Source organism: Lampris incognitus, chromosome 5 (genome assembly GCF_029633865.1).
Source record: "Lampris incognitus isolate fLamInc1 chromosome 5, fLamInc1.hap2, whole genome shotgun sequence".
In the NCBI taxonomy this organism is placed as follows: Eukaryota; Metazoa; Chordata; class Actinopteri; order Lampriformes; family Lampridae; genus Lampris; species Lampris incognitus.
In genome coordinates this window covers 17,541,376-17,554,037 of record NC_079215.1, presented here as the reverse complement: position 1 = coordinate 17,554,037, position 12,662 = coordinate 17,541,376, and the positions used below count along the sequence as shown (strand labels likewise).

The 12,662-nt window shown below is 44.0% G+C and overlaps 1 protein-coding gene across 1 annotated transcript; it reads left to right on the top strand.

Moving 5' to 3' along the window:
- Positions 1-808: 808 nt before the first annotated feature.
- Positions 809-12,014, top strand: LOC130113259 (sorting nexin-18-like). Its single transcript, XM_056280819.1, has 5 exons — positions 809-1,135; positions 5,260-5,681; positions 7,103-7,396; positions 9,195-9,577; positions 11,788-12,014. Exons 1-5 carry the CDS (start codon positions 809-811, stop codon positions 12,012-12,014), a joined length of 1,653 nt encoding a protein of 550 aa, XP_056136794.1.
- The last annotated feature ends 648 nt before the right edge of the window (positions 12,015-12,662 follow it).

Below are 12,662 nucleotides of genomic sequence, written 5' to 3'. Positions count from 1 at the left end.
CTGTGTAAATGTAGCATGTAAACCCCATGTGAGAAAGAAAATAATCGGGCATATCAGCTTTAGTTAATTATCTTAATGCAGCTGACGAGGAAGTACGTGATTAAAAACGCAGTGAAATCGTTAGGTCTTCGGAAAAAAAGCCCCGATGTGGTTTAAGCATGTTGGAGCTTCGCCCACTTAATGCTTCATAATTTTCAGGAATTCGATGACTTGGCCAGTTTTATGATGAGCACTTGGAAGCGTCTCGTCGGTGTTTTTTTTCCTCAGGTTGACGCAACTCGTAGTGTACTCTGTTAAACGTGTAGCCTCGTTTTATTGGCCCCACCCTACGTTTCACGTGTAGGGTTACGTGTTAGGACTGGTACAGTTTCAGCATCTGCAGCGAAGGACTTTTCCACTTCTCCAACTCGGCTCTTTCAACATACAAACTGCCACACAGTCGTCCATGTACTGTGGTGCATGTTCGTTCAGTCTTTAATGTGGCGTCTGCTGATTTTGTCCAGTTCATAGACACAAACGTTTTGTCGGTGGAGTTTTTTTTCCTTCTTTTTTTCCTTTTTCGTCCCCTCTTGTTTTGGGATTATCTTTACCCCTGCATGGAATTAAACGTTATATGACCCGGAGAGGAGTGAACCGATAGGTGAGTGTCTGGTACGAACCGATCCGAAGGGTGGATTTTCGACTCCCAGTTAAACTCAACGAGGGCTTTTGTAGTTCGGAAAAAAAACAGAAGTTGCAACTTTTACCCCACATATTAATTTCTATCAGGGACGCTTAAAAACAACAGCAGCAACAACGACACAACACCATGGCGTTGAAAGCGAGAGTTTTATATGACTTCGCCTCCGAAAACCCCGGAGAGATCACCATAACGGAGAGCGAAGTGGTGACCCTGTTCAGCGAGGAGGAGCTGGACGGGTGGCTTGAGGGGCAGAACAGCAGGGGGGACACGGGGCTGTTCCCGGCCTCCTATGTGGAGGTCATACGTCTTGATAACCCCGCTGACAGCAGTAACGGTTTACCCTCCGGACCGGACTCCCGGTCTGCCGGTTACGACTCCTCTTTCCAGTCCCGGCCCGCAGTCTCGACACCGAGCCACGCCGCCTCGTCCCCGGCGGTCACCAGACCAGCCGAGGTACCCTTCAGTGCATCATCTCTAGTATTTTCTTTTAAGCTAAACACACACACACACACACAAACCTGTGTCACTTTATTTTACTTTTGTTACATTTGGAAAAATAAGTTTACATTAGTGCACTTTTAGTATATTTTTTTAACTAAAATTAAGCTGGTATACTTTTATTTTACTTTTGTTACACTTGCAAAGCACAAGTTCACTGAAGTGTATCTTTATTCTTACTTTTGTACTACTTGCAACAACAAAAAAGGAAGCGTACTCTTGTGCGCTATTAGTAGGCTATACCTTTTTAAACTTCTTCTTTCGGCTTATTCCCTGTCTAGAAACGAGCGATTGCACTTTTGTTTTACTTGTTATGGCCGCTAGGCGGTCGTTCGGAGGGGATATTGCGTTTGGCCGCATGGGTGTCTGTGTTTGTGTGCGCGTCTCTCCGCGGCTAATCTCGCGTACTGCTAGCTAGACATTTCAGCCTAATGTTTGTTTTTGCGCACAGTTTTGACTGTATGATCGAGAAACCTTCGTGGTTGCGGTGATTCAAAACTTTGGTTCTCGGTACCGCCGCTCTCTCTCTCCCTTTATTCACTCTCTAGCTTCGCTCGACCAACGCTGCTCCCTGTCGCTGCCCGATCCGAATCAACCGTAGATGTGAGTCGCGCATGCGCATGGTTGACTTAGCTCGGGGAGCGACGGTGTCAAAACATGTGTTTATTCGGGGCGTACGGGTAGCGTAGCGTAGCGGTCTATTCCGTTGGCTACCAACACGGGGATGGATGGGTCGAATCCCCGTGTTACCCCCGGCTTGGTCGGGCGTCCCTACACACACAATTGGCCGTGTCTGCGGGTGGGAAGCCTGATGTGGGTGTGTGTCCTGGTCGCTGCTCTAGCGCCTCCTCTGGTAGGTCGGGGCGCCTGTTCGGGGCGAAGGGGGAACTTGGGGGAATATTATGGTCCTCCCACGCGCCACATCCCCCTGGTGAAACTCCTCACTGTCAGGTGAAAAGAAGCGGTTGGCGACTCCACATGTATCGGAGGAGGCATGTGGTAGTCTGCAGCCCTCCCCGGATCGGTAGAGGGGGGTGGAGCAGTGAACGGGACGGCTCGGAAGAGTGGAGTAATTGGCTGGCTACAATTCGGGAGAGAAAAAAAGGAGTGGTTAGAAAAACATATGTAGTAAACGAGAAGTCGACCATTCACTGTAGATCTCAGCACAGGAGAACTGGAGGAATATTGGATGAGCCAAAAATAACACCTTTTTCTATGGTTAACACGGATCGGGCAGCGACATGATTAAAAGTTATTAAAAGAATTTTGCTAATCAAAAAATGCGAGTTATAAAAAAAAACTTCCTCAAGGTTGAAGTCAAAAAACAGGAAGTGTTGCATATTCTTGTCTCTGCCCGATCTGAGTCAGCCATATGTAGATGTGAGTCGCGCATGCGCAAGCGTAAACGGTTTACCCTTCTTTATTATTTATATTATGAAAGTAAAGACACGGTTAGGGTATGACCAAAACGCAAAACGGTCGCATAGCAAACCCATTTTTTGGGAAAGTGCAAGTTCATATAAGACTTGATCGCATTCGTGTGAGGGTCCGCCTGCGCATCCACAGACTGACAGGCAAACTGTTTTTATCAAGTAGATTTTTTTTTAGCTTGAGTGCTGCATATTATACACTTTTTGTTCTATATATCCCATTCAATCGACTTGGGCGCTGCGTAAAAGTCTTATAATGGGAGGGAAAACACTGCTTTTTCTGTCCGTGTGTGCGTGTATCTGTCCGCTGCTCATCTCGCATACTACTGGGCCTGTCAGCCTAATAATATCTATGCAGTTATGACTGTATGATCAAGGACCTCTCGTTGTTTTGGTGATTCAAAACCTTTGAAAAACCCCTGTTTTATACCGCAATTGAGTGCTAACTCCTCGGCTGGTTTTTCGATTAAGTCCGAGCACCGGAGAAGGGGAGATACGCCTGGTGGAGATCTGTACTCTACCTAGTGCCCTCTTCAAGGGTTTTACTTGCAAAAGGTAAACTTGAGTATATCAACTATATAGTACATTTAGACTTGCTGAACACTTTGAGTCAGCTACGTGTATTGTTTTATACATCAGGCCAGTGATTTTCAAAATATGGATCATGATGACCCACAAATGGGTTGCAGCAGAGGCAGGGGGCGAATGGGTCGCAGCATGTCTTGATAAAAACATTTAGTTTGGAAACAACAAAATTCGTGATACTGCACTGCCTCAGAAATACCTTTGAATCAATGCAAACAATGCAATGGTTTAAATGTATTCCAAAATATCAGTATAATAATGTCTAATGTTGACATTGTCACAATGTCGCTTGTTTCATTTGATCATTAGTAGGTCCCGATTTAACACTGAAAATGGGAACACTGCACTGATGAGCAATGCAGAGCGGGTTGTCAATTGTCTCACGTATTGACATGTAATGAGAATTTATAGTTAATTTTACTGCACAAAATATTTGGTGGGACCAGAGCCAAAAAGTAACTCCACATGTGGGTCAAGGTATGAAAAAGTTTTGGAAACGCTGCACTAATCTATATTAGTAAATCAACCTAAAAGTTAACATTTCACTTCAGACATGATCTACTTTTAGTACCTATGTCTATAAAGTAAAGTGTGGGCCAATTTAATCCCAAAGAGTAACATTGGTGAGGCAAATCTATTTGTAAAGCACATTTGATATACAAGGGCAGTTCAAATTGTTTTACATTAGGCGTAAATGTAATGAAATTAAAAAAGAAATTGAAAAGAAATTACAGGATAAATACATAGACAAATAAAGTACCCAAAACCAGGTAAACAATAAAAGGTTAATCAGCTAGAGGCATAGCCTCCCAATAAGATGTGCTAACATAGTCGTATATTTGTAAGTACATTTTAGTTCCCCAAAGTTAGTATACTTTTTATACTTAAGTTTAGTTATAAGGCTCAGTCTGCTATTCTTTTGACCCTGGGGGGAAAAAAATGCATTTTGTGTCTTTCTCAACTAATCGTAAAGGAAAATATGAGCCTCCCAATGTTCATAAAGCATTACTGATGTAAACAAAGCATTTATAGCATCAGAAAACAATAACTCAGGTTTAGTTGTTGTCTAGTGTTAATTCTGGTATTAAGACAACTATCAGTTAGGGCTGGGCAACATGGGAACTATCTTAATGATCATAGGAATTTACACAACACCAATATATATATCACGATATCTAATATTAAAGAATACCAAGAATGCAACGGAGGTTCATCACATTGAACTGTTTGGTAAAGAATAATATCAAGGTCCAGGTAGTGTAGCGGTCTATTCCGTTGCCTACCAACACAGGGCGCGCTGGTTCGAATGCTCCCCGTGTTACCTCCAGCTTGGTCGGGCGTCCCTACAGACACAATTGGCCGTGTCTGTGGGTGGGAAGCCAGATGTGGATGTGTCCTGGTCGCTGCACCAGTGCCTCCTCTAGTCGGTCGGGGCACCTGATCGGGGGGAGGGGGAACTGGGGGGAATAGCGTGATCCTCCCACACGCTACGTCCCCCTGGCGAAACTCCTTCCTCACTGTCAGGTGAAAAGAAGCAGCTGGTGACTCCACATGTATCGGAGGAGGCATGTGATAGTCTGCAGACTTCCCCAGATCGGCAGAGGGGATGGGGCAGTAACCGGGACAGCTTGGAAGAGTGGGGTAATTGACCGGATACAATTGGGGAGAAAAGGGGGGGGAAATCCAAAAAAAAATAAATAAATATGATAATATCAAACCAAAACTAGTTTTTGAATAATACTCGGTCAAATATTTTAGACCTAATTTTTAGGTAAATTAAGGTAATTAGTAGTAGTAAGGTAATAGATTCTCATTATCATGAACTTAAGACAGCAAAACTATGTACTTGTATCACATTGTGACAGTATCTGAAATTTCATTCCAATACAATATCACTGAAAGATGATAAACGATAATAATGAATTATTTCCCGCCCTTACTGTCAATTAATGTGTAAGTCATAGCAGATTCCTTCATTATTATTATTATTATTATTATTATTATTATTTCTGGCAGACTGTGCCTTGAGAAAGTATACTTAAAGTACACCATTTTCTTTGTAAGGGTAGTGACGACGACTGGGACGACGACTGGGATGACAACTCCACCGCGGCAGCGAACGAGCTGTCAGGTGTCAGAGGTGGGCCCTCCACCTACACGGTGACGACCTCTCTGCCTGGCCGGCGTGGGAATGCGCAACAGCAGGCTAAAAGCTCGGCGACGGTTGGCAGAAACCTGAACAGATTCTCCACCTTCGTCAAGTCTGGAGGAGAGGCGTTTCTCTTAGGGGAGGCCTCGGCTTTTGTTGAGGGTGGGGACAGGATTTGTGTCATCGTGGGGCAGCATGGACCAGAGTGGCAGGAGAACCCCTACCCATTTACATGTGCCATCGATGACCCCACGAAACAGACCAAGTTTAAAGGAATGAAGAGTTATATGTCCTACGGCCTGACTCCGACTCACACCAACACGCAGGTCAACCGCAGGTACAGACACCCCATCTAAAAATTTGTAGATCCAAAGCACCACCTGAACTTTGCTTCTACTTCAGCATTAACTCATAAAGGCGTCACTGCTGGGGGGCGTCGGGTGGTCTATTCCGTTACCTACCAACACGAGAACTGCCAGTTTGAATCCCGCTGTTACCTCCGGCTTGGTCAGGCGTTCCTACAGACACAATTGGCCGTGTCAGCAGGTGGGAAGCCGGATGTAGGTATGTGTCCTGGTCGCTGCACTAGCGCCTCCTCTGGTCGGTCAGGGCCCCTGTTCGGGGGGGAGGGGGAACTGGGGGGAATAGTGTGATCCTTCCACGTGCTATGTCCCCCTGGGGAAACTCCTCACTGTCAGGTGAAAAGAAGCAGCTGGCGACTCCACATGTATCGGAGAAGGCATGTGGTAGTCTGCAGTCCTCCTCGGATCAGCAGAGGGGGTGGAGCAGAGACCGGGACGGCTCAGAAGAGTGGGGTAATCAGCCGGATACAACTGGGGAGAAAAGGGGGGGGGTCCACACAACAAAAGGTGTCACCGCTCTGACCTTAGAAATAGCTCTGTGAAATGCATGTCAGATTATTAGTGTAAATGTAATCCCATTAAAACACTTCAGGTTGTTTACTCAATCGTTTGATAAACTGGCCCGTATAAACACCTTATTTGGGTTTAGTTTCAGCCTCTTGAGACTTGTGCATGCAAATGGTCACCTGATGCAGTGAACTGGGTGTTGCTGGTAAACACAATGGCCAACTCTGGAATAATGCCCATGGATGAAAAAATACAAAGACTGGCAGAGAAAATGATCTGTAATGCACCCTTAAAGACAATGTGAATTCAGAGCGGGTCTTGCTTCTGTATTGTGATGTAGTGTAGGTGTAACAAAACATGGTGGGGTGGGGGGGTATGTGATCAAGATTTGATTGGATTGTGCAGTTTTGCCCCTTGCAGATTTCTTACGATGCTGGATGGGGTGAGGGAAAATATTTTATGATATTTTGGGTTAGAATATTACACTCACCTGCTCTCTCAGACTTCCCTCAAACTCAGCTGTTTTAGAGGAAGATAAGGTAATTCAATTTAGATGTGAAATAAGTACAAAATTTAATTTTTGTAATTTTATTAAAGTTGTTGAATAAGTTGCATCGTATGACTGGGGAACTTAGCAAACAAGGTAAAGTCAGTTTCCATTTCATTTAAAGTGCTGGAAGAACATGGTCTTGCCTGTCTAAAGACAAACCTAACTCGTGCTTATTATTCAAGAATACACGTATATTGTTGTCGGAGAAATTACATTGTTTTGAAACCGTGGAAACGCTTTGATTGAAATATTTCCTTTAACAGGGTAATCCGTGTTCTGGGGGGTTTGTGTTTGCATGTAAATGTACTTACCGTCTCTCCATCCCCTCTCCCCCGACAGGTATAAACATTTCGACTGGCTATACGCCCGGCTGGTGGAGCGCTTCCCTGTCATCTCGGTGCCCCACCTCCCAGAGAAACAGGCTGCCGGCCGCTTTGAGGAGGATTTCATCTCCAAACGGAGGCGAGGCCTGACCTGGTGGTTGAACCATATGACCGGCCACCCAGTGCTGGCGCGCTGTGACGTCTTCCAGCATTTCTTAACATGTGGGACAGACGAGAAGGCCTGGAAACGTGGCAAGAGGAAAGCCGAGAGAGACGAGCTGGTCGGGGCCAACTTCTTTCTCACCATTAGGTGAGTTGGGCGAGGGTGGGGTGGTATGAAAAAAGTTGCTTGTTTGGGAAAACTGAAATTGCACACTCTTCATCAGTGGCTGTGGTGATAGGTGTGGAGTGGGGTAAGGGTTTCGGCTGACTGCTGTTGATGTCCCCCTTGAGCAAGGCAGGTTTTTGTAAAAAATGTAAGTAAATAAGTTTAACGTGAATAAATCGAGTCAATGAATAAAATGAATAATAAAAAAAGTGTGCTTGGAAGTTGGGGGAAATATGAGAAACAATAAGCCACATGAGAAAAGTGGAAATGTAATCTGCAGTCCCTCCTGTGTGATACTAAAGGTGATTGTGTCATGTGCTGTTGTAGATGAACAGACGGCCAGAGAGTTTCCTCTAAATATTGGCACTGTTAATTTCCTACAATGGCCCGCCACAAAACAGTCACTGCAACCATATGCAACGCTGTCTCCTTTTCAGGGAGCTCTTGCACCTTTGTGCCATCTGTCTCAGGTCAAAACTCCGGTTCAGGTTTTACTGCAAGCAAGCAAAGAGATAGGTTAAGTCGTTTATTACCTGATTGCTTGCAGCTCTGGCTACCGACTGCCATTTAACCCCTCCTTTATGCTCTTACTCGTCAACCAACATCCTAACCTTACCTCACTTACTTCTACATATATTTAATGAGGAAATTAATGAATATAAACCGTCTTTAAAGCACTTTTACAGTCAGGCCACAAATTCATCTTTTGCAAACTGATGATATACACAGCGATCCGCCATTCATTCCTCAGCGACCACAAGATGAGTAGGCAATCACACCATAGCCAGAATCAGACCGATCCCCATAAGACAGGTCACTCTGATTGTGATCAGAAATGAAAAAAGTCAACAACAAAAACATTATAGCTTTTTAAATGAGCAACGCTGCTGCTGTGAGGGGTCGCCAGCATGTTGTGAACGTCAGGTATCACATCTGCTTCATGTCAGCTATCACGGGTCCATGCAAGTACCCAGCTCATCAATGAAGCAATGAAACAGATGTTCCTTCTTCTGCTACACCCATGTAAAGCATTCTTTCTTTCACTTCTTCTTTCTTTTGCTTGCTTGATCACCAGCTTTTTTTTGTTTTTGATAATTTGCTAATTTTTATGCGTATCCAGGTGGTTTGTATTATACATATTAATCTTAGACTATGATCACGTCTCGTCCAAATTTGGACAATTATATTACCAAAAACATGAAATCCATAGCAGGTAGTCATTTTTTTTTCAATCAATAGTTCCACCCCTAGCAACCACACTACTTCTCCCGACCCGGGAAATGCAACTAAGCAGCTTTGAGGTGAGGTATGGTAGATAATACTAGATTTGTGAAAAGACTTAACTGAAGCAAAACGAAAGGAATGAGAAATGGTGGTAAAGCGGTGTATCTGGGGAAACTAATCGAAGCCATTCAAAGCCATCAACTCTTGTGGTAATTTGCTTAGGCGCATATTCAACCTTCAACGTTTTTCTTGTGAAAGCATTTTCTTGTGGCATTGTTTCTACTGTATTCATTTGGCAGTTGTCAGCTGCTGCATTCTTTCCCAAAGTGACACCATGTTTATTTTAGCCTGTGCATCCTGCTGTTCACCCGAAACCCCCAACTTGGCAGATCCATCTCCATTTTATGTTTCAGAATCATCTTATTTACAAATTAACCGCTGGAGATGGGACATAATGTACCAGAAACAAATGACAGGTGACTGAAACAATAGAACCCCGAACAGTGACTTGACCATATCAACGAAAAACAACCTCATGACTTTTTGTCTTCATCAGCACACCTGCGGTTCCTCTGGACCTTCACGAGGTGGAGAGTAAGATTGAAGGCTTCAAGTCCTTCACCAAGAAGATGGACGAGAACATCGTTATTGTAAACGCTGCCGTCAACGAGTTCGCCCGCAAGCAGATGACAGGATTCAAGAAGGAGTATCAGAAAGTGGGCCAGTCCTTCAAGCTCCTGGGCCAGGCATTTGAGCTGGACCAGCAGGTCTACTCAGATGGGCTGAACCGAGCCATCGCCTACACCGGAGAGGCCTACGAAGTCATAGGGGAGTTTTTCGCTGAGCAGCCCAGTCAAGACCTGGAACCCATATCGGATTTGTTGGATCTCTACAGAGGACACCTGGCAAATTATCCCGACATTGTCCATGTTCAGAAAGGTAGGACAATTATCCCGAATTTTGACCAAATACAGAAAGAGAACAATTATCCTACCATCATACAAGAATGTAGGGCAATTATCGTAACATTTCAGACAATAACGATAATAAAGATGATGGTGATAATACACTTTATTTTACAAGTCATGTTTCATGAAACTTGAACAAACGAATATATATTCATTTATAGATTCACAGATTCACTCTTGTAGCCATTTCTTAATTTTAAATGGCTCTGGGGATGATACCAAGTCGAATGCAGTCGTGTGTAGAATAGTTGGGCAATTCCTACCTCAGGCTCCTGGATACTAACAAATGTTGGCATGATGAGTGTAAGGCCTTTGGCAAGAACACATCAGCAAGGTTTAGAGTTTTGCAACAGAACGAAGCTTGAGGCTTTTTTGCGTTGTTTTTTTTTAACCAAATAAAAAGACAGATTACATTCTTACTCAACACAGAGGAAAGTAGGCTGCACCTTTCTCTCATTTCAACTAAATAAATCATTACTGATCACGCCGGTTGACATCATTCCAGAAATATTTATGGTGTTGAATTTCTCTAATTATGGCCTGTCAAATCCTGAAACACTGGGACAATATTGGGATATGCCATAACAGATTACACCTAGCTTTTGGTGCCTTTAAACACATAGCTTTACGGACTTGAATGTCCCTATACTGTATTTATTTGAAATTTGTTGGCAATAAAAACCCATTGACATCAATAGAGCATCCCATTTTTATGGGGTCCTACACAGTGAAAGAGGAAACAAAACCCATTTAGCACTAAATTGAATTGTCCGGGTCTCCCTATTTCCGGCTGGGAGGGCCAAAGGGTACATCTGACTTGAATGAGAGGAGTTTCCGGGGCCTCTTTGTCCTGTGTTGCCCTGGGACTGTTGGAATGTAGAGTGGATTAGCTTTCACCTCTCTCTCTCTCTCTCTCACTCTTGCTCGCTCTCTCTCGCTCTCCCTCTCTCGCTCTCTCTCTGTCTGTCTCTTTGTCTCTCTCCTGGTAATGAAGACAAAGCAAAGGAGGAAATGGCAGCGTGTGTGTGTGTGTGTGTGTGTGTGTGTGTGTGTGTGTGTGTGTGTGTGTGTGTGTGTGTGTGTGTATATATATATATATGTGTGTGTGTGTGTGTGTGTGTGTGTATGTAACATTTTGTTGAGCCAGCAGAACAAAGAGTTTAGTTCACAGCTCTTTAATCTTGTTGGCTCTCAGGAGAGCAAAGTCCAAGTTCATCTCAAATCATTTGTGCATTTATGCTGTAATGTGTTTTTGTGTACGTCTGTGTTTGTGAATCTGTGTATGCATGTCTATGAGTGAGTGATATGTGTAATTATGTGTAAGAATGTATGCAAATATATATAATGTGTTTGTGTATGTGTGTGTGTGTGTATATATATATGTGTGTGTGTGTGTGTGTGTGTGTTGGGGCATACTGTGCTTCTGTGTGATTGTGAAGCATTGTTTGTATGTGTGCATGTGTGTGTGTGTGTGTGTGTGCATATGTGCATATGTGCCTTTCAGCAACCACCTTTCCAACACCAGCAGCCAACCCTCACTTTGTCTCCAGGAAACAGACCCATGATTTCACACCATATAAACTTTAAATTCTAGCGTCCAGGTAGTGCAGCAGTCTATTCTGTTGCCTACCATCATGGGGATCTCCGGTTCGAATCCTTGTGTTTCCTCCAGCTTGGTCGGGCATCCCTACAGACACAATTGGCTGTGTTTGCGGGTGGGAAACCAGATGTGGATATGTGTCCAGGTCGCTGCACTAGCACCTCCTCTGGTCAGTCAGGGCACTTGTTCAGAGGGGAGGGGGAACTGGGGGGAATAGCGTGATCCTCCCACGTGCTACGTCCCCCTGGTGAAACTCCTCACTGTCAGGTGAAAAGAAGCGGCTGGCAACTCCACATGTATCAGAAGAGGCATGTGGTAGTCTGCAGCCCTCCCTGGATCAGCAGAGGGGATGGAGCAGCGACCATGATGGCTCGAAAGAGTTGGGTAATTGGCCAAGTACAACTGGGGGGGAAATGGGGAAAAATACAAAAAACTAAATTCAAACCTAAATTTTAAACTCTGTCGCCATCATACCTGCCCTCTTTTCATTTTACTTTTCTTCCTCTCTTTTCTTTTTTGACTTAACACCCCAACCTCCCTTCTGATCTTCTACCCTCCCACCCCGCCACCCACACCTCCAGGAGCACTAACCAAGGTGAAGGAGTGCCCCAAACAGGAGGGAGAGCTCCGGGACCGATGCAACATCATTTCCTGCGCCACGCTGGCAGAGATCCAACATTTCCACCGCACCAGGGTTCGAGACTTCCGCTGGCAGATGCAGCATCACCTCCATCAGCAGATCTCCTTCTTTCAGAAGATCACCACCAAGCTTCAAGATGCGCTCCAGAGATACGACGAGGAACAATAGGGAACAAGTAATCTTGGGCTTGGATCCATTGAATGGTTTGGAGATGTTTTTTTTTTTTTTTGGTAGACCAATCCTAGTTTTGGTTAAATGCTTGAAATAAGGTCTGTGGTCCAACACGTACTTACGTGATAATATGTTTTATAAGGTAATCCTCACAAATGGACACTGTATTTCCAAGATTTGTTGTGGCAATACCATTTATATGTTCAAAAAATAATATTATAATAATAACGTGCGTCAGCAATTTGTTTTTTAACATGTTTTTTTATGTTTACAAGAGATCAGGACATATTGCTCTACCAGATAATCTTCGCAAAAGAACATCAACTTTATCAGTTTTAATATGTGAATGCTGTTGCCATGCGTAAAAAGATAACTTTATGCCACACAATCAATTTTATTCCATACAACTAAATGTCCCAGACCTTGAGCTTGTGTTTACTGCAGACCTCATTTGAGACATTTAATGAAAAAAAACTCTTTTCCATAGAGAAAGAGCCGAGTGAAGCCATGTCTCAAGAATACTAACTAACCTCCCGGGTCATTGGACTCAAAACTGGATCACTGCAATGACACTTCTTTAGAAAACAGTTCATCTGACTGTTGGATGACTGGTTTCTCGAATTATCTAAACAATTTTGGTGTATG